The 22,337-nt window shown below is 36.1% G+C and overlaps 4 protein-coding genes across 4 annotated transcripts; 3 read left to right on the forward strand and 1 right to left on the reverse strand.

Annotated features, from left to right (window-relative positions):
* Positions 1–764: 764 nt before the first annotated feature.
* Positions 765–5,546, forward strand: LOC105950500 (protein EXECUTER 2, chloroplastic). Its single transcript, XM_012973864.2, has 11 exons — positions 765–1,197; positions 2,293–2,409; positions 2,504–2,569; positions 2,658–2,764; positions 2,876–2,957; positions 3,059–3,703; positions 3,848–3,974; positions 4,147–4,313; positions 4,403–4,477; positions 5,023–5,115; positions 5,208–5,546. The coding sequence occupies exons 1-11, from the start codon at positions 895–897 to the stop codon at positions 5,307–5,309; spliced, it is 1,884 nt and encodes a 627-aa protein (XP_012829318.2). The 5' UTR covers positions 765–894; the 3' UTR covers positions 5,310–5,546.
* Positions 5,547–7,711: 2,165 nt separating this feature from the next.
* LOC105950527 (uncharacterized) lies at positions 7,712–10,519 on the forward strand. The gene is made up of 3 exons (XM_012973891.2): positions 7,712–8,607; positions 9,408–9,543; positions 10,092–10,519. The coding sequence occupies exons 1-3, from the start codon at positions 7,835–7,837 to the stop codon at positions 10,284–10,286; spliced, it is 1,104 nt and encodes a 367-aa protein (XP_012829345.2). The 5' UTR covers positions 7,712–7,834; the 3' UTR covers positions 10,287–10,519.
* A 339-nt stretch (positions 10,520–10,858) lies between these two features.
* Positions 10,859–13,966, reverse strand: LOC105950374 (putative late blight resistance protein homolog R1A-3). The gene has a single exon (XM_012973720.2). It carries the CDS (start codon positions 13,879–13,881, stop codon positions 11,029–11,031), a length of 2,853 nt encoding a protein of 950 aa, XP_012829174.2. The 5' UTR covers positions 13,882–13,966; the 3' UTR covers positions 10,859–11,028.
* Positions 13,967–15,525: 1,559 nt separating this feature from the next.
* Positions 15,526–17,740, forward strand: LOC105950427 (putative glucose-6-phosphate 1-epimerase). Its single transcript, XM_012973776.2, has 8 exons — positions 15,526–15,785; positions 15,956–16,030; positions 16,255–16,311; positions 16,454–16,626; positions 16,722–16,862; positions 16,966–17,068; positions 17,161–17,263; positions 17,366–17,740. The coding sequence occupies exons 1-8, from the start codon at positions 15,687–15,689 to the stop codon at positions 17,524–17,526; spliced, it is 912 nt and encodes a 303-aa protein (XP_012829230.2). The 5' UTR covers positions 15,526–15,686; the 3' UTR covers positions 17,527–17,740.
* Positions 17,741–22,337: the final 4,597 nt, after the last annotated feature.

Below are 22,337 nucleotides of genomic sequence, written 5' to 3' on the forward strand. Positions count from 1 at the left end.
ATTAGTATTGTCATGTAGTTTGTGAACACAAAAATTGAATTTCTGGTTTAGTCAATTCCAATTCGAAAAAATTCAATTCTGAAAATTTATTTATTCCTTTTGTTTTAGAGGAATTTTTTTTTTATTTATCACGTATTATATATTTATAACATTTAAAGTTTCTTATAAATTTCTTTGTACACGTAACTTTATTATACTTTCAATATAAACACATGACTCCCTGTAGTTTGAACTTTGTACACATGACCCCCTTGTACTTTTAGTATAAGCACATAATATTAAAAGAAGAAACTTTTGAAAGTACAAGGAGCTATGGGCTAATATTAAAATACAAGGGGGTGATGTACTATATTAAAAATATAAGGGTATCATGTGCACAATGTTCAAACTACAGAGGAGCTAAGTACTAACTCTGTCAAACTTAATCCCGCGTGTCACATGTCAAAGTATTTTTTTTGTTTTTTTGCAAATGTCCCATTGTACATTTATTTTTATTTTTTCCAGATGACCCCCTTGAAGTTTGACACACGAGGTTAAGTTTAACAGCAAACTAACAGAAGTTACTCCACAAACCACAAGGAAGTTATGTGCTGATATCACGAGCACGATGGGTCATCTACAAAAGCTTGTAAACACAGGGGGTTAAATGCTATTTACCTAAATAAAAAAAAATAAAGAAAAAAGAAGAAAAAGAAAAGAGGAAATAGCAATTTGGCCCACATTATTTTCATTATTTTGCAAAGTCAAGGGGCCCATGTGCAATTAATTGTTCGCAATATATACAGATAAGTGATAACATCAGATCCTCTGTTTCTTCTACCTACGAATAAATTAAGCACAAGGTTTATCCATAGTGTCGTCAATCAAAATCAATTCCTCAAGAATTAAGAAGAGATGGCAGTGGCCAACGCATGGGCCACCGGACACGCCGTCGTCCCGCCGCCGCCGCAGCTCCGCCCAGTCTTCCCCTCTTCCCAAGAAACCTCCCGGATAACATTTCCCAGTAAACATATCCTTCGAAGAAGCAACAAGTCTACGTATTCTTGCCACTGCAGCAGCAACAATAACAACACTTCTTCTTATCCTTCCACGTGTTCATCGTCGTCTTCATCATCATCTGCAGACTGGGATTGGGACAGGTGGACCCGCCATTTTTCTGAGGTTGAGGAGGCTGATAGCTTCGCCTCTCTTCTCAAGGTTCAACCTTTACATTGCTCTCTCTCTCTCTCTCTCTCTCTCTCTCTCTCTCTCTCTCTCTCTCTCTCTCTCTCTCTCTCTCTCTCTCTCTCTCTCTCTCTCTCTCTCTCTCTAAATATATTTCTTGGTTTCTTGATTTTATTTTTGAGTAGTGAAATGGGGTTTTACACAATTGTTGTTTGGTCTTGATTTTTTTATGAAATTGAGGATTGGGTGAAGATTTCATCTTGTGTGTGTGTGTTTAGAAGGTTTTTCAAGTGATGTAATTAGTTCTTTCAAAAGGGTTTATAAGGTTTGTGACTAATTGCATTTAGTGATTCGATTGATGTGTACTTCGTCCGTTTCGAATTAAGTGTCGTTTAAGGTTTCATCGCGTGTTTTAAGAAAGCTAATACATATGTAAGGTAAATTGCAGCCACTCCCTGAGGTAAGGTCAAATTACGAAAAAACTACTCCTGTTTGGGGAATTACAACCACCCCATCGACTACGAATCTTCTTACACGTTCATCACCAGAATCTTCTAATTTAGGTTCCGCGAAATGCTCTCCAGTTTGTATTCATTTTGTGCAAAAATGTAGTTTCTGGTGCACCACAATCTGATATTTACAAGTCTAGAATTCATGATTATCTTATTTCAAAATGTAGAATTCGAATGGGGTAAAACGGATACAAACTGGAGAATATCTACATAATCTAGAAGATTCTACTAAGTTTGATAGAGGGGTGGTTGTAATTACCCAAACATGAAGGATTTTTTTTCGTAATTTGACCTTACCTCAGGGGTGGCCGTAAATTTGCCCTTCCAACTAATTCTATATCATTAGAATGTTGAAGTGATATATAATATGAAACGAAAAAAAAATCTTGAAAGTCAAATAGTTAATTTGAAACGGATGGAGTAATTAACTCGTAAATTGTGAAAGTAGCTGATTTCGAGGGGGGGGGGGGGGTGATCTTGTTGGATAGGTTTTGCACTAGGTAATCTTCAAGAAAGTCTGCAATGGTTGTTGTGAAAGCTATTTACGTATTTTGAATTATTAAACAGTGAAATTTTATTTATTTCAAGATATGATTTTTATCTTTGAAATTTACAGTTTCAATTAGAAGATGCAATAGAGAAGGAAGACTTTCGAGAAGCTTCCAAGTTGAAGAAAGCAATCGACGAGACAACGTCGAAAGATAGTATCGCCGAAATTTTGTATCAGTTGAAGGTAAGTCGTCGTTTGTTCGGAACTTGCATTTTACGTGTAGAGATTGAATAACATTAAATTTTGATATTAATATGTTCGTGTTTTTTTTCTGTAGAATGCAATTGACGATGAACGATACCATGATGCTTCAAGATTATGCCGAAGTACCGGAAGTGGGCTGGTAATTTATTTATTACATTGTTTTTTAAATTTGAGTAATGCAATTGTAGAATTTTTTTTTTAATTTTTATAAATAATTACACTCGTAGATTGGTTGGTGGGTTGGCTATTCGAAGTCATCGGACGATCCTTTTGGGAGATTAATTCGGATAACTCCAGAAACGGGCAGATTTGTTGGCAGAAGTTATAATCCACGGTAATAATAATTGAATTAAAATGAAATTAAAACTATTTTTTCTGCTCTCGATGTTCATATTTGTCAAAGCTTATTTATTACTGAGTGACGGTTTATTAATTATTATTACAGGCAATTAGTCACTTCATCTCCCGGAACTCCACTCTTTGAAATATTTCTGGTTAAAGATACCGACAATACATATAAAATGCAGGTGCGTAAATTAATTTTTTTTTTAGTTTTTGCAGTTAGTTGTTAATATAAGTAATTGAAATATTCCAACGCGTTTGGTGTTTTGTTCTGACATCTTTACAGGTTGTTTTCTTAAAGAAAATCAAACGAAATCAAGAAAATTCCGATTCACCATCAGCAACTGGGGTCGAGAATGGATCCTTAGTCGATTCTGAAGTGGGCGAAACCGAAGAGGAAAAAAATCAAGAAACGAGCCTCGATTTGGAGGAAGCAACAGAGGAAGGAATAAAAAGCGTAATAAACTTCCTCAAAGAAAAAATCCCGGAACTGAAAGTTAAGGTGACGAATGCCAACTTAACCGAAGATATAACCATAGATACTTTAAAGCAGTTAATCGGAGACGACAACAATAATAATAATAACAATAATAATTCTACAATCAACGAGGATATTGAAGAGGAAGTTAGTGATTCAGATAATAGTGACGGAATCGAAGATGAAAATAACTACGAAAAGATTTACGTAGGGGACGTGTTACATAACGAGGAGGAAAATAATACGAAGGATGAATTTGTTCGTGTTCCGGCTAATATTAAAGATATGGAGAGGGACTCGTTCGTGTTGCATATACCGAAGAGCGACGAAGATAATCGATCGGAAGAAAATGTTGTGAATGCTGATGCGATAAAAGCTGTTCGAGATGTTTCTGAACTTATTCGTCCCGAGATTGCTAAGGCTTTTGGAAGTTCCGAAAAAGTTTCTGCTAAGGTATGTATGAAAATGATTTGATCGTGATTTACTGTAGAACGAATGATTAGTGAAAAAATGAGCGATGAGATTTTTTTTGTGCTTCTAATTGTGGTGTTTGGCTCGATTTTGGGGGACTTATTTTCATTGTGTTGATTGATGTAGATTTCGAGAAACATGCGTGAAATAATCAAGCTTGCAGTTACTCAGGCGCAGAAGCATAATCGATTATCCGAATATACGAATTTTCGACGCGTTACTACCTCCAAAGGTGATATGGATACATTTAACGGTGACTCTCTCTCTCTCTCTCTCTCTCTCTCTCTCTCTCTCTCTCTCTCTCTCTCTCTCTCTCTCTCTCTCTCTCTCTCTCTCTCTCTCTCACACACACACACACACACACACACACACACACACACACATGAAATATTGTCGAAATTCATTGTACTTTTTTTTAAATGTAGGTTTGTATGTTGGTGCATTTGGCCCTTACGGTACCGAGGTAGTGCAACTAAAACGGAAATACGGAAACTGGAATGTGAATAATGATGAGAAATCTTCTGACGTGGAGTTCTTTGAGTACGTCGAGGCAGTCAAATTGACTGGGGATTTGAATGTTCCTGCGGGCGAGGTTGGTATTTATTTTGGCTCGATTTCACTTTATTTTTCGTTTTTTATTTGTCGAATGTAAACTGATTATATATGCATGCATCTGCATAGGTTACCTTTCGTGCGAAAATTGGGAAGGCTAATCGTCTTGCCAATCGAGGACTATATCCAGATGAACTAGGAGTGGTATATACTTATGGATCTCTCTATTTCTCTCTCACACACACACACATAGTGGTGCAAGGTGGTACGGAATTTCTGAATTCTGCCGATTCCGATCCAAATATTTCTGATTTTGGATTAGCATTTTTCATTCTGAATCCCGAAAGTTCTGATTTTTTTTTTTTGGAAAGGAATTGGAATGCATATTAGATTTTTATTTCCGATTTAAATTTAGTTTTCAAAAATATTCCGGAAGTTTCCATTTTTTCCGAAAAATTACACTTATGAAAATTTCCGATATTGGAATTAGTTTTTTCATTGCAATTTCCGAAAATTCGATTTCCAAATTTTTTAAACGGAATTGGAATTAGTTTTGCCGGTCCAATCGGTCCAATTTCCACCCCTATACACACGAAAGCATTTTGCCAGACATGAAATTATAAGATGAGGCAAAAATGAAATGAATGAAATCTTGACACACTACAGACGAGGCTCGGAATTTTCCATTTCTCTCTTTAGGCTCGAGTCGAGATTTAAATTATTGCACCGAAATTTCGTTTTTGTTCCAGGTCGCAAGTTACAGAGGTCAAGGAAGGATAGCGGAATTCGGGTTCAAGAATCCCAAGTGGGTCGAGGGCGAACTTCTTCAACTAAATGGCAAGGTAATATTAGTAATCGTCTGTACTGTATTTTAATTTATGCTATTTTAATTAAAGTATTTATAAATATTTACTTGCTTCAATTTTTTAATTAGGGTATGGGGCAGTACGTCGAAGGTGCAGACCTCGGTTTTCTGTATGTTGTACCGGAACAAAGTTTCCTTGTACTGTTCGATCGTTTGAAACTACCGGAGTGAGTCATGCCGATAGGAAAAGCAAACGCTTACATTATTTGATTTTCTATTTTTTTTCGTGCGGTAACAAGAGGAATTTTGACAATATGTTTTATATAGAAATAGTAGCACCGGCACAATTTTTTTTTAAACAATACTCTTTTATTTGAATTTGCGTGTATCGAATGGGGATGGTTATATCATTTATTCGTTTTTTTTTTTTTTTTGCTCTCGATAAAAATGGGGATTACAATACCGGTACTTTATGATGCCATTGTTTTGCAGATTTCGTTTAACGACAATTTTCAGGAAGTTTGACCGAACAAGTGATTAGTACGGAAGATCTTGAATCCGACTTGTCTAACGAAAAAAAAAATAGTGAAAATTTGACCATTTATGGACTAATTAATATTAAGAAGCTGAAAACTGAGTCGAAATCTAAGAGCGTAAATAATCATATAAGAAACACTAAAAGTAGTGAAAAACCCGGAAAAAAGTAGAGTTTTTTTACGACGAAAAAAACTTAAGACGAAGAATATGATGATTGGAAGATAGAGAAACAACAAGGAATAAAGAGCAAATGGCAAAGGAATTTGCATATAACATCTTCAAAAGAGAATAACAGAAAAAAAAAAGTGATTCTGCCCACTTTTCAAATTGTGCTTTTCCCATTTTGTACTTCAACAATTTCTTCACCTTTTTTTATTTTATTTTTTTATTTTTTATTAATTTTTTCTTCTTTTTGTGGCCAATCAGCAAATTAATTCGAAACTAAGGAAGGTGAGAAAATGTTAAATATACTTTGAGTTGGCTGAAAGAGACTTAAAAGCAGAGGTGCAATATCAACACTGCTTTTTCAGCTTATCTTGAAAGATATCTCAAAAGCTAGTGGCATTAGCTGCTGCTTATGAGCTTTTATTTTTTTAGATTACTATAATAAGAACTATATTAGGTTGAACTTAAATTAGTCGCACGGACGCGGTATGAGGAGTTTTTTTTTTTTTATTGGTGATCGAATTTCGGAGATTATTCGGTACAATGAACTAAAGGTGGTGTTCGGATATGTTGCATGGATACGGGAACGCGGACACGGTTAAACGTGGAAGCAGATACGGGGAAACGGCATATTTCAGAACAAATTATATTTTTTATTTTTTTTAATTTCTTTTCATTTTTTTTATATATAGCAAACACAAAAATAAAATACGACTGTCATTCAACTCCTAACTAAATTATTATATTCCTCCAATTATTTCATACCTTCATAATACCAGTCAACCCCTACTTTCTTATTTATTAAAAAAACAAAACCTAATTTCCTAGGGGCATGCTAAATCCCACACTAAAATTTACTAAATCCCACACATAAATTAAAAAAAATATCTCCCTACTTATATTCTCTATAACTTTTTTCGATGATGATTTTTTCCGAGTCACTCAAAATTCGTTAACCTTTCACGTGAATGATCATAAAAAGTGAGTTTAGGTTTATTTAATATTTTTCAATTTCATTACGCCTTTTTAATTATTTAAATTCATATCAATTCGATTTTTTTCTCAAATTCCAACTTTATTTTAGTTTGAACACATGAAGATTTTTCTCAAATTCGAACTTGGAATGATATGAACGTTTTTAGTGTGTGATTTTGTGAAAAAAATTAGGAAAAAAGAAAGGTGGGGAAGGAGAAGATGAGATTTTAGAGAGAGAAACATTTTTAATTGTGTGTATGATTTGGTAAAATTGGTGTGGAATTTAGCATATGAGAATTTCTTAATGGCGCATGCATAATTAATAATTATCAAAATTAACAAATCGTGTATGAGCTATGTAGTTGGTTGACCGCGGATTCCTTTATTAAAAAAAAAAAATTAATAATAAATCGAATATGAGCTTGATTTGATCAATATAATCAAAACTCAAACATGTTTTAATGAAATCAAACATGAATCAAATATAAATAATTTGCGTACTTCATCATATATTTATTATCGAATTGAGATCAATCTCGAAATGTATTTTAAATTTTATTAAAAAAAAAAAAAATGGAATCTTATTTTATTATATTAACCAACTAAGTTGGTCTAAATTCAATTTTTTTTTTTTTTTTTGAAATATCAATTTCTCAAGCAAAGTACAAATAAAAATCAATTTGATTTTTGAAGTATTTGTTTTCTTCCTAATACGACGTCGTTAGTAGTGCAGACACCATCACCACGTAAAGCATTTTTTACTGTCCCCAAAGTATTCGGCTATTCGCGAACGATCCAATAGAACAAACTTCTCAACAGCCAATTGTAGTTTGACACGTCACCCAAACAATTCCAAAAACCACCACCTTGCTTTGATTGAATGGAAGTCCCACCAATCCTTACCGTGTCCGTACCCACACAGAATAAAAATCTCCTCGCACGTGTAAGAACACAAAACTCAAATCACGGTTTACTGTGTTCTTCTCATTTGAAATCTTTTTTACTTCAATTTCAGCGCAAACCTCGGAGATTATAGAATCGGAAAAAACCTCTGATTTTGTTTTCGCAAATTATCGAAAATGGAAAACGCAGAGCAGAGCAATTACAGTAAGAGAACCCACCGGAGAAACAGCAACGGTCACATATCAATGTCGGATTCCGACTCCACCACCAGTCAGGCCGATTCCTGGCACTCCCCTCTTCGATCGGAGTCTCCCCTCCGCTCCGATGAAGCTAGTTACCGCCCCGAAGAGGATGATTCCGGCGAGAAGAATTCTCTCTCGATTGTTTTGGTTGATAATAAGCCGTCCTCTCCCGGGAAATCGAATATTCCGGCGAATCCCCCGGCTGCCGGGATAAACGGGCGGCGGAAATTGCTTCATCCGGAGAAGCCCACTTCGGAGAATCCTGATTTTCCGGCGAATCCTCCGCGAAACGAGGGAAAGGACGGCCGGAGGCCGTATATTCCTGCCGCGAAACCTGCGACGGAGAATCTTGATATGGAGACTTCTCCGGCGGTTGTGGGAGTTAATAAGATGGTTAGGGAGGAGCCGCCTTCGAGGGTGAAGAAATTGGGCCGGCCGGTTGGTGGCAGTGGTGGTGGTGGCGGGGGTTTGGAAGAGGGGTATGGCGGTGGTGGCGGCGGAGAGGATGAGGTGGGTGGAGAGAGGCGGTCGAGGGCGGCAGTGGCGTCGATCTTGAAAAGATCAGGGAGGAATGTGGCGGTGAGGAAGTTGGCTTTGGGGTTTAGAGTGTTTGAGATGATTGCTTGTTTGGTTTCGTTTTCGGTTATGGCCGCCGATCGAACTCAAGGTTGGAGCGGCGATTCTTTCGATCGATATGTAGAGTACAGGTACGATTCCCGTGTTATTTTCGTCAAAACAATTTACATGAGTAATTTAATTGCTTGCAATGCCTACATGTTACTACTGAGCTATGTAGCACGGAAACTTCAACTTCAACTTCTTAACGTTTCCGCGTTTCTGACACTCGAGGACACCGTATGGACCATTTTGCAATTTCTAAAAAGTTAGAAACATGTTTGAATAACAAATTTTCAAATATTTTTGTTGCTTCCCTAACTATTTACATGATTTAATGATCAATACAAAATTGATAGTTGATTGTAAAATTTATTTTGGATATGTTTGTACGGAAACATATAAAAAGAATTTATAAATATGCTATATATATATATATATATATATATACATATATATATATATATATATATATATATATATATATATATATATATATATATATACATATATATATATATATATATATACATATATATATATATATAGCATATTTATAAATATAGCCCTATATTTTTAACAGTTACACGTTTCTCGCAAGCTCCCATATCTCCATTTTTGGGACATGCCGTTTCCCCGTATCGCCATTTCCGTGTCCGTGTTACATAGCTACTGAGTAGTTCTTGTAATAAATGTTTCGATTCTTGAATCAATAGTATGTTATTCGGAATAGATCTTGTATTTTTAGATAAATTTTCGTACATTTTTCCGTATTTGGAAATGGTAGCATACGTATGCCTATGAAGTAATTGCGTTTTTTATTGCATTGTGCTTGATATAATTTCTTGAAAAATCTGCTAAATATTTTCTATATGCTGTTTTTATTACACAGATATTGTGTGGCCGTAAATGTTATAGGATTCGCGTATTCTGGTTTTCAAGCGTTCGATCTTGGATACCATTTGGGCACGGGGAAGCGTGTCATCTCTCACCATCTGCATTACCATTTCGATTTCGCAATGGATCAGGCAAGTTTATTGTTCAACTTTACCCTTCGTGATTTTTTCTACATCCTCGATATCAAAGTGAACAAGATTGCTGTGCTAATTATTGAAAATCGGGCTTCACTTTTACTGTATTTTTGTAAATGCGATAATTTGTTCGTATAGGCAAATAGGGTTCAGTGGAAGTTTCAATTAGTACAACGAGGTTAAGTAGCCTTAATCAAGATTCACAAATTCCCAAATTTACGAAGTGATTCTTTTTCAAATATCATTACACATCATGAAATTGTGTTTTATTTGAATTTGATCCCACCCGAAATCGATGGATAAGAGCGGGTAACAACCCATTAAGGCCTCGTTTGGTGGTCAAGATAGAATTAGTAAAAATAATTAAATTATGCAAATCTTTGAGAGCCAAATTGTATAATTCTCGAGCCAATTTGTTAAAAACTTAATGAACTAACCAAACATCGAATAAAACCTAATTATCTTATCAATCATATTTTATCTTAGCAATTATATGTTCTTTTTTTGTGGCTAAGGAGAAATTTGTCTTTTCACGTGCGAATCAGATTTTGGCGTACATTCTGATGTCAGCATCATCATCGGCAGCAACGAGAGTTGATGACTGGATTTCAAATTGGGGAGGAGACGAATTTACGTTAATGGCCACTGCATCAATTAGTATGTCTTTTCTAGCTTTCATTGCCTTTGCCTTGAGCTCCCTTATATCTGGTTACAATCTCTGTAATCGAGATTCGACTTGACACCTCATCGATCTGTATCTATCTATCTATCTATCTATCTATCTATCTATCTATCTATATATACATAAACATATTTGGAGATTTAATGCAAGAATAATACGTATACGAATTCGGAAGGTGTACGTACACACATAGTGATAGGTGGGTATATATAGTGGTTTTTTTAACTTTTGTAGAATTGAAGCTGAGTTTGTAAATGAACTGTTCATGTAATAAATAAATTTGCTGTGGAATTTGCCCTATTTTTCATTTGGTAGTATTAATTGTACATGATTAAGTCCGGGTACGGGTTTGACGGGTTTCTGACGTGGAACCGACCCATTTGGTGCAGATTCAGGTTAAAAAGTTGTAAATTTTATTTTGTTACAACTTGAATTAAATTAAAAATTTTGAAAATACTCATACTTTCTTTTGACAGCAAGTATCATTTTGATATTTTCGACTTCTATTGCAGAAACATTTGATTAAATTTGAAAATGAAAAACAAGTCAGCATGTGTTTCTCGAATTTCTCTTGCCTTTAATCATCGAATCACGGTTTTTCGAAGAAAAAAAAATCATGTAAAAAAAACATTAAATTAAAGAATTGCTTTATTTTCAGACTCTCTTAATTATCAAATGTCACTCCAGCAAAATACATATTTATTTGCACACAATTTCAAAATACTGATAAAAGAACTCACGAAACATCGAAAAATAAAATTGAAAACGAAACAATCTCGGCCATTTTCTTCACCTCGAATTTAATCCGTGTAGTTCCCAAACCGCCTCCTTAGGTTCTCCTCAAACAACCTCATTTCGTCATCCACAGTTACGACACGAACTCGAAGATCATCATTCCCTAAACTCTTTTGTTCCTCCAATATTTTCATTGCCGAAAAAGCCGCGGAATCGCTGCATCGATGCAAATCAATCGATCGAAGCGTTTGCATTTCTCCGAAACTCAAAGGGATCTCATGCAATAGAACCAAATCTTCAAGAACAAGCTTCTCCAGGGCGGGAAAATGGGAGCTGTCTGCATTCCAGTGCAACAAATAATTCCTGGAAATTTTCAGGGATTTGAGACGAAGAAACCCTCCCTCTTGAAGAAGGTTCCACGCCGGTCCAAAAATCGACCTTTCTTTCAAATTGAGAACTTCAAGATTTGGCAACCAACAACCAATAATCATCAAATCTTGGCAGTGAAGATAGCAACCTTTTAGAGACAACTTCTTGAGTGAACTCGGGAATGTGAGACTCCAATAATGTAGCCAACCACCGAAAATCGGCATACTTTCGAACGCACAGCTTAGTGATTCAAGTTTACCTAACCGGCAGAGATTGTAGAGGCAGCATCGATATGGCATTGCCGCGAATCTGTCGTACGTTATCTTCAGTTTCTTGACATTGATGATTCTCTTACAAACCTCTTCACTCAACGTCAAATTCATTGTTGTCTGAAGTGTTTGTAGGTTGATCAGTACAGATTCATCTTGTTGGCCGTCGCCCAAAGGAGGTTCCGGAAGATACATGTTTACGCAATCCACATGCCTAAGTTGCGGCATCTTCCAAATTTCAGGCGGAGCAACAACGGATTCGCCGTGTCTAATGATCAGCGTTTGCAAATTCCACAGCAGATAGATTGAAGAAGGCACCACGTGAAAGAAACGCTCATATCCCCAGACGTACGGTTTGCGGAAGTAACGCAAGTTAACTTGCTTGTCAAGAACATCATCTAGAGGGGAATCATTACCTTCCACATCGAATACCCTCAACAATCTGAACTTCAACAATGGCAGACGCCTGTTGCTAACAAAAGAGCGAGCAACTGACGCCGACGGCTTCAAACCATGAAAGTCTAGAGGTCCATACATATTATGTGGAGATAAATCATCAAACACAATGCGACGCTCGTTATCTATGCCACCTGGAATATCGAAAAGATCCACCATATAAAGAAACCTCTCTTTCTGAGCTGCCATTAAGCATAAGTCTCGTAAAAGATCATGGATGTTACAAGTTTTAATTTTTCCATTCCACCCCAATCTACCAACTGCAATTAGATTCCTGTCAACGAGATCCTTTAAGTAACCCTCCGCAACTTCCTCCAAGCTTTGCGTTTTATTTGGTTTGATAAATCCTTCAGCAACCCAAAGTTTGATGAGTCGGGATACATGAATATTATGGTCCTCGGGAAAAATTCCCATGTACAGAAAACATGGCTTTAAATGGGCAGGCAAATGGCTATAACTCAAAGATAATATGTCCAAGCTCTGAGGGTCATCTTCTAAATTCAGGATTGAGTTTCCAATAATTATTGCAAAATACTCCCAATATTCTTGTGTCTTGTGGGACTTTCCGAGAAGCCCCCCAATCACGACAATTGACAGTGGGAGTCCTTTACATTTTTCTACAATCTTCTTTCCTATTCTCTCCAATTCACGTGGACAACCTTCTTCTTGTCCAAATGCATTTTGGCAGAATAGTTTCCAGCTTCTATCCGCATCTAGACAACTCATTTTAAGGAACGACGGGCCAAAATGACTAGCCAAGTCCAATAGCCTAGTAGTTATAATAATTCGACTTCCATTGCTGTTATCTGGAAAGAAAAACTGTATCTGCTCCCAAGCCTCGATACTCCACATATCATCCAATATAACTAAATATTTCTTACTTATTAAGCTTTGATACAACTCTTGTGCTAATTGTTGTTCTGTTTCACGGCCGGTATCACTAGGGGATGTGTTTTGGCGAAAAAGAAGTTTCGAAGAAATTTCTCCGACACTAAATTTTTGAGATATTGTAGACCAAGCACAAACTTCAAAGTGAAGCAAAGTACGAAATCTTTCGTAAACATGTTTGGCAAGTGTAGTCTTACCACTGCCACCCATGCCAACAATGGGGATGATTTGCGGACTCGAATTGTGTCCAAGGAGAGCATCCATAAGCCGAGTCAACTCGCCATCAAATCCCATCATCGTATTGGTAGGAGGTGTGGATGAAGTGGCCGGAGGCATTGCGTATGTGGGGTGTTTATCTTTGAACATTCTCCTTTCCTCTTTAACAGTGACAACCTTATCCTTGACAGCATCCATGTCTTGTATTACTGTCTGAAGATCGAGCGACGAAATCGAACTGGAGTGAATTTGTTCGACTAAATTTTCCTCTTCAACCTTCACATCCTTTTTCTTGATCGAATCCATCTTTTTAGTTACTTTCTTTAGGCCGCACAGTAGACCTATCGAATACATCGACTTGACAGCCTTTCCCTTAATAGAATTCTTCGTTTCTTCGGTTTCTTCTTGTATGTCGATCAACGGGACCGATTGTTCTCTCTGATCGTGACCTTCATTTGATCCAGCAAGAATTTGGTCAACTAAATGAGACTCGATTACATCTTCGGCCGCATGAGCTGCAGATGCAATTCGGCTCTCCAATTCTTCTGCTTCTTTGCTACTTCCATGAGAATGACTAGTCTCTATAAAATCAAGCAAGAACGCAACCCTTTCGTGGAGAGATTCCGTCTGATTCCTGTCAAGACAAATCGAAAGGCGGGGATGATTTCGGACGTGATCAATAGTATTCATAAGAGAAACTAGAGCTGCATAAGCTGCCATTTCGATCGGAAAGTGTCGGAAAGCAGCAGATTATAGATTAGCCTATCGTTGCAAATTAATTGTTGATAATCAATCAGGATGAACTTGGTATTTGAGTCAATAACAAATAATAAGTGGCTATATTTTCAATGTAACAGTTAATAATTTATTACAAAATTGACTGAGTCTTGTGATAACCAACAATTGTCAACCAAAATTGGAATAGAGTAATCCAGTATTTTACTTATAAATTGTTCATGCAGGAAAACATCATAAAAATTGCCAATAAAAAACACTTGACCTTTTCAACATAACTATGGAAGTTTGAAGGAAAAAGTAACAGAGTTAGTGACGATTTATTAATAGTTTCACTGAAAAAAAAGAACACCAGGGTAATTAGAGCTTATTGCATTTTACTACCCCTATGAAAATCGTAATTGCGTGTTTTCCCCCTGTTATAAAAAAATTAGCAAATACCCCCCTGTATTTATTTTTCGACAGCATACTCGACCCATTTAAATTTTCTCCGTTGACCGGTTGTAAAAGGACCGAAGTACCCTGGGGGTTTCGCAAAAAGAAAAATTGAGGACCAAATTGAAGTTTTGAGTACGGTGATCTCAGATGGAAGAGGGAATGGATCGAGTGCCTGTGGAAGATTCTAATCGAGAGAGAAATTGGAGACCAATTTAAAACATGAGTTATGGTTGCAAGATTTAGTAGAAGCAAGTATGGAGATTTATAAGATGAATGAATAGAGTAGGATGGTATCCGATAACTCTGTCAGAATTGCCAAACTATCAAGAAACCGAGTGTAGTAGTCTTGTTCACTTCGCGTTGGAATGGAGATAGAGTTACGTTTGCGAGATATCTACGATTCACAAGTCCGGATTATAGGCAAATCATTCTTACATTTGCATTTAGTCCTTTTCTTTTGTTTCCTTGTCTTTTTTTTTCTTCCATTTTATCCATTTATTGACTTGGGACGAATTCTGAAACATGGCCTTTTGTTTTGCTCTCATTCGTTTTGTTGATTAAAACATAGTTTTATCTCCGTAGTCGTTAGAGTCACGAGTGAAAATAGACGCTATCTAGAGTTTTCGAGACTTATGGAAGATGCTTGAAGCAAAATTTCCTTAATGATATCATGCAAATGAGTAGTATAGAGATATTGAAAATGTATAGTACGTACAGCTATACAACCAAATCCAACTTACGTTGAATCCCGATCGAGAGTGGACCGGGACCCAGCGTCTTTCTATCGAGGAGCTCTGATTTAATTTTGATATTTTAGTTTCTAACAATAAACTCTGTTTTCCCCCCCATAAAATCCCACTCCGCTAAAGAATATCGGGAATCGGAATTTTGGAAAATTGAAATGAAAAACACTTGGTTCCAAAAAATGAAATTATGGATCATAAAATTTTTATCTAAAAAAAGAAAAAAAAAAAACCAAAACAAAATAGAGAATACGGGGGTATTGTTGTAATTTGCGCTAGTTTACAAAAAAAAAAAAAAAAAAAGTAAAGAATACGGGGGCATTGTGGTCATTTAGGCGCCGGAAAAACGATGTCCATGCCTGTAGTACTCTGTATCTATCGATTTCAGTTAGAGAGGGAAAACTAGATTCTGTTAATTATAAATTGACACCAGAATGAAGAAGGCGGAAAACACCATTTTCAATTTTCCGATCTGCAGCAGTTACACATTCATCCAGAGTGCTTCTGCACCACTTCAATTACACACACACACACACACACACACACACACACACACACACACACACACACACACACATTCGGTGTGATTTTAGTTCACCGGTGATCGATATGGCTTCTTCGCCTTCTGTGGAATTATCCAACGGCATCAACGGACTGAGTTCTGTCATTCTCCATCAACTAGTTAACGGCTTCAGATACTCCGCCGAGGTATTTATTTTCCGTCAATTTTTTTTCTTCCGTTTCGCTTGCTTCGAAACGGAACGCAGTATATTTTGCTACTGGATTTCTGTGCAATTATGGAACTCAAGCACTTTTGATTTCACTGTTTTGATCGTGATTTGATGAATAATAACCGTTCGATCCATATATATATATAGATTCTTCTCTACGGAGGTCAAGTAATTTCATGGATGAATCAACGTGGAGAAGAGCTGCTTTATCAGAGTGAGAGGGTACTTTTTTCTAGATCTCTGACTTAATTAATTACCGGTGGTGTTATGTTTATGGCTCTGATTCTGATAGATACATTTAAGTTAGAGATCGAAGATTAGATATAATCGGTGGTAATCGTTTACGAAACTTGTTTGTGCAATTATTTCAATTCAATCATGGTGTGTTGTCTTCTTTATTAATTATTAGTACTAATAACAAATTACATATTTTTTTCAATTTTCAGGCCGTTTTCGAACCTCCGCATCCGATTCGTGGAGGCATCCCAATTTGCTTCCCGAGGGTTAATTAATTTGCTTCTTTATCCCTTTCTCGTCTCCATTTGCCTAATTAATCGTGTTTATTCGGTCTCGTATTTATCTATATATATATATTGATTAATTAGAAGAAATTAAAACTGTTTTATAATTAATAATCATGATCAGTTTTTCGGCTTCGGAGACGTGGAGGATCATGGATTTGCTAGAACCAGAATGTGGAGACTCGAGAATTTGATAGACGATATGGATTTCCCCCCTCCCGGCCCCGATAAAGCATTTGCTGATTTCATCCTCGATAATATGCCCGACGACTTCCCACACTGGCCTTATAACCATAGGTACTTGATTATTGATCTTTAATTAATTTCTACTTTTGGTATATATAATATATAACTATATATCATAAAATCGACATAATCTGTTTTTGTTGCAGATTCGAGCTCCGTTTACGTGTTATCCTGGCACCCTGCGGAGATCTGACTATGATATCTCGTGTCAAAAACGTCAACACTAACGGGGAACCTTTCTCATTCAAATTCGTCTATCACACCTACTTCGCTGTCTCGAATATCCGGTAATACTAATGGCATTATGTTACTGCTTTTTCTTTTTTATCTTTTCTTCGATTATTATTATAATTGAAATATTGAACTTAATATATAAATCCCGTTTTCCAGTGCAACTCAGGTTGAAGGATTGGAGGGGGTGGGTTATGTGGACTGTCTGGAGATGCACGAGCGATTTGTTCAAGACGATGATCCAATCACTTTCGTAAATGAAGTATATATATTTATATATATTTATACCTAAGTTTAATTAATTTAGCTATATATAATATGTTGATGAACTCACTTTAATTTCGCCGTTTTTAGCTCGACAGGATATATCTGAACACTCCTGACGAGGTCACTGTTAGGGACCGTCAGTATAGACGAACTTATACCATTACTAAAAATGCTGGTCTTCCTGATATAGGTAAGGTTTTTATGTAAATATTCTAAGGTGCCGAATTTATATATATGCAACGAATTATTTGATAAAATGTGCGTTTATTTGATTTTGTTTCTTCTTTTGTAGTTGTGTATAATCCATGGGATTCAAGAAATTTAGCTGATTTAGGAAATTATGAGTATACGTGGATGGTTTGTGTTGAGGCAGCTGCTGTGGATAAAGAAATTACGTTGAATCCCGATGAAGAATGGACCGGGATGCAGCGCCTTTCTTTCATGGAATTCTGATTCATTGATGATCAAATATTAACTGCAGTTTGTTACTTGCTAATTCTGTTTCTCCCTATGCATACATGTAATATTTTGTTCATATAGACAAATACGGTTCGGCGGAAGTTTCAATTAGTAAAACGAGCTTACGTAGCCTTAATTGAGAATTCACAAAATCCAGATTTACGCATCGTGAAATTGTGTTTTATTTGAATTTGATCCCACCCGAAAACGATGGGTAACAGCACAATAAATATGTTAATATTCACTTCACGTAACAACTCAATAAGGCTTCGTTTGGTTGTCAAGATAGAATTAGTAAAAATTAATTAAATTATGCAATCTTTTAGAGACAAATTGTATAATTCTCGAGCCAGTGATCTGTTAAAAACTTATTGAACTTATAACCAAACATCGAATAGAGCTTGATTATCTTATTTAACCATATTTTATCTTGTCGACGAAACTAGGTCTAATTTTCAGAGTCGTGAGTTGACCAATATGCAATTATATGTGCATCACCATCGGCCGCTACGAGAGTTGATGACTGGATTTCAAATTCGGGAGGAGACGAATATCCTGTGACAGTTGACAGTTGGGAAATTTGCCCTATTTGGTGAAATATTGAATGTGATGTTTGGTGTTAGCGATCCATTATCATCCGTTTTACGTGCCCATATTTACATAATGAAGCGGTTTATTTAAAAACGGATTAAGCCAAACGAACTTGATCGCGTATTCACTATAATAACGTTTCGTATATTACATATATACGAGGCATTAGTCACATACTAAACCCTGTCACAAACAGAAAATAACATAACCCTTCAAATAATATATAGTTTATCATACAATATAATATAGCGCGCACACACACACACACACACACACACACACACACATAGTTCTTACAAATTAGTTGTCTCACTATGGAAAATTCATAATCGTGTCAATTCCGAATCTTTTAGGGCACCTACTCGAAATATTGTTCCGTCTCAACATTTCGTCGAAAAAAACCTCCAAACTTCCAATATCCCCCGAATCAAAATCTCCCCGGGCAACGTAACTTTCTTAACCGTGCACAACGCGTAATCCTTGTACTCGTCTTTAGCACAACACTTGAACTTATCGGCAAGAGTGTATTCTTCCAAACTCCACCCCCGTTTCTCGCGGGTATTAAAGCAATTGAACCTTTTCAACAATCCAATGGGCTGCTTTCTGCTGTCGAAAATGGTGATTTTGTCGTACTCTTTCCACGTAATTCCTTTTTTGAGCTTATAATTAGACGACGACGACGTGAAGAAGTGGTACTCGTGATCCGCGGGACCCTTGAAAATATTCCACGGCTCGTGTTCGCCGTAGAAGTCGTCGATGGTGGCGACGAAAGGTGGAGTTGTTGCATGGCAATTGTTTGCCGTTGACTTTGTAGAGGAGATAAGCTATCTTCTCCTTTATAGTTGGTCGGAATCTCAGTGCTATTGGGAAATTGTTATTCTCCATTGTAAGATGATTATTAGAGATTGATTGATGCTGTTTTTATGTGTAATTTTGCATGGAGGATAATTAATGAGAATGATTTTCTTGAGTTAATGTATATAGAGAACGCGCATGATTATTTATTGAAACTTGCTCCAAAAGGAGCAATCCCTCGCCCCCAGGGCCCCCATCCCTTGGCCCGACAAGGATTGATGGAGGAATGTAAATCATGGTAACTCAACGGCCCGTTAAGGTAGCAAATTCCCACACTGCGGCTGCCAGGATTCGATCCTAGGACCTTGCTCCAACTTACCACCTCCGGAACCAGTTGAGCTACACCCATGCAGGCTTATTTATTGAAACTTGAATGAATGATATATATGTATTGTATTTAGTAGTAAGATAGCACGTGTATTTCTTGATCCATAAATTATTATAATTTAATATACGCGGGAAGCATAAGGGTGTAAATCGGACGGATATACTGGATCGAAATAAGCTCTTTCTCAAAAGTTCCATTTTCTTCGGAAGTGAAAAGTGAATTCCAATTTCGTTCCAAAAGAAAATTGGGAAAATTGGAAATCGAAATTTCGGAAATTGGAATTAAAAAATTATTCCAACATTGAAAATTTTCGGATTGGAATCGGCGGGATTTGGGAAATTTTAATTTTTAGTTACCTAAAATATGAAATACCAAATAATATTGATATTGTAAGTGTAATATTGGTGGGGGGATTGGAATTTTCGGAACTTAAAATCTGATTGGAAATTGAATTCATATATATTCTAGTTCACATACAAAAATTTTGAAAAACAAAACCGAAAATCAGAATTTCAGTATTCCAAATCAAAAATATTTTTCTAAAATCGAAAATTTTTGGATCAGATTTAGCGAAAATCGGAAATTCCTTTCCAATTATTTATTATATTTGCTCGCATGTAATTACAATATATTTCAATGTCGAAATAATATTTTAGGGGGAATCTCTATAAAACTCTCGCCCTTATAACTCGAATTATAGTCAAATATTTAAAGATTGTCCCATAAGGGATGACGGCTTAGCGGTTGGAGCAAGTGAGCCGTATGTATCCATTGACCCAAGTTCGAATCCACTTGTCAACGGCATACATCTCGGGTGACTTGCAAGCTATTTTCCCCATTTTTTGCAAATACTACCCCTATATAATTTCTAATTGAGCTCTCTAGCTCCCGTCTCCGATTCGTTTCGGTGTTTTGAGGTATTTTGTTTTTTCTTTCCATTAGGGGTAGTATAGTCATGTTAGCTAAGTCCACAACAAAATGGCTAATAGGAGGGGATTGTATGCTATGTCAAACACAATATAGGGGAGTAATTGCTAATTTTGTAAAATGGGGCTTTTTTCGCTAATTAGAAATTTCACAAGAGGGTTTATGTTATTAGCTCATTTTTTTCTCGTCTAATTTAGGTGTTTTTACTTTTTAGCATCCCACCCAAAATTCCTAAATATATAGGGTTTTGAAAGGTGATTGAAGATGAGTTTGTAAATGTTGTTACCTGTGGTGTAGTATTGTGTTCATGCAATAAATATAGTTGGTGTGACATTTTCTCAATTAGGATTGACAATTGGGGAATTCGCCCTAATTTTATTTTCATTCGGTAATAGTATTAACTGTACATGAATATTATTTTTGGGATGGCAATAGCTACGGCTTTTACATACATATTTTTCACGACTCGGGTCTCAAAGTTTAAACAAGCTCATCTCAAAATCGACCCATTATCAATCGATCCTTTAGGTGCCGATATTTATATGATTAAGCGGTTTAATTTATTTAAAAACGGATCAAACCATGCAAACTTGATCGCGTATTACATTATATATACTAGGGCTTAGCCTACATACCATTATTACTAATTATATATATAGCATATACTCTAAATAGTTAATGTTTTCGGAAACCCTAGTCGCACTATTGCGAGCTCTCTCTAAACGTTCGATCGAAAAAACCCTGCAAAAGATTTCTAGTTACCAAACCCGAGGACGAACCTCCCGCATCTCGACCGGACACTTTCTTAACAATCGTACAAAGCGCGTAATCCTCGTTATTTTTCGGAACGCAGCACTTGAATCTATCGGCAATAGTATATTCTTTCAAGATCCATTTGCGACTCTCGTTGGCGTTCCTCTTGTTATGGTACCTGAACTTTCTCACCGATCCAATGGGCGGGTCGTGTCTCCCGTTCATCAGAAAAATCGAGCTTTGGTCGTAGAATTTCCATATTCCTTCTCCCACGGGCTTTTCACTTTGCCCGACGTACTTGAGCTTCGTGTAGAAGTTGTATTCTTGGTCCGCGGGCCCCGCGGAAATCTCCCACGGCTCTTTGCACTCGTCGACGTCGTCGATGGTGTTGATGTCGGCGGCGGGGGTGGTGAATGGGAATGGTCTGCCGGCCATTGTGCAGAGGAGATAGGTTATCTTCTCCTCTTCAGTTAGTGGTGTTGAGGAATTCGCCATTGTTGATTATTAATTAATTAATGAATTAATTAATTAGATGATTTTTTTTAGATGATCAAGAGGATTAGAGACTGCTGCTTTTTATACTATATGTATATTTTTTAGAGGGGAATAATTAATTAATGAGAGTGATATATATTGCTTGAGTTAATGTTGAAAGAATAATATATAGCATGATGGTTAAATAAATTAGTGTTTTTTTTTTTTTTAATGTTGTATTGTGTACATATGAATGTAATAATGGTAATTATGGTGACAATCTTGGGTGATTTTCTTGGATTCTCGCATGATGCTAAATATTGTGAATTAATTGAAGAAAACAAATCGAATTGCAAATGAATAAATCAATCTTGCATAAATTTTCATTTTGTTGTGAATAAATCAATCTTGCATAAGATTTTTTTTTTTTTTAAGTTTCTTGCATGAAACAATTAATTGAAAACTATACCGTTTCTATTTCAATCGTGATTTTGACTATTTTAGAATCTGAATTTGGCAAAATTTATAGTACGCCATTTGTAGTTATGTGAGTTAGTTTTTTAATCCAACTTAAATCACTAAAATTGGATGTCGGGTGAGATATATATGTATGAGTCAATGAACAATGCACAAATGTAACTCATTAATGCATAACTCTGACACGCAACATCCAATTTAGTTGATTCAAATTGTATTAGAAATTTAACTTAAATGACCACAATTTTTTGGAGTCAAAACAGTAATTGTAAATAACCGAGTTTTTTAACACAAAATTCTCATGTTTCATTTTTATTCCTAGATTTTTTTTATGGTCTTGTATTTGAATTTGATAATTTGGCTCTTTAGTATTATAGAATTAATCACAAAAGGAGTTCTA

This window comes from Erythranthe guttata, chromosome 4, assembly GCF_056151865.1.
Source record: "Erythranthe guttata isolate IM_541 chromosome 4, IM_541, whole genome shotgun sequence".
NCBI classification, from domain to species: domain Eukaryota; kingdom Viridiplantae; phylum Streptophyta; class Magnoliopsida; order Lamiales; family Phrymaceae; genus Erythranthe; species Erythranthe guttata.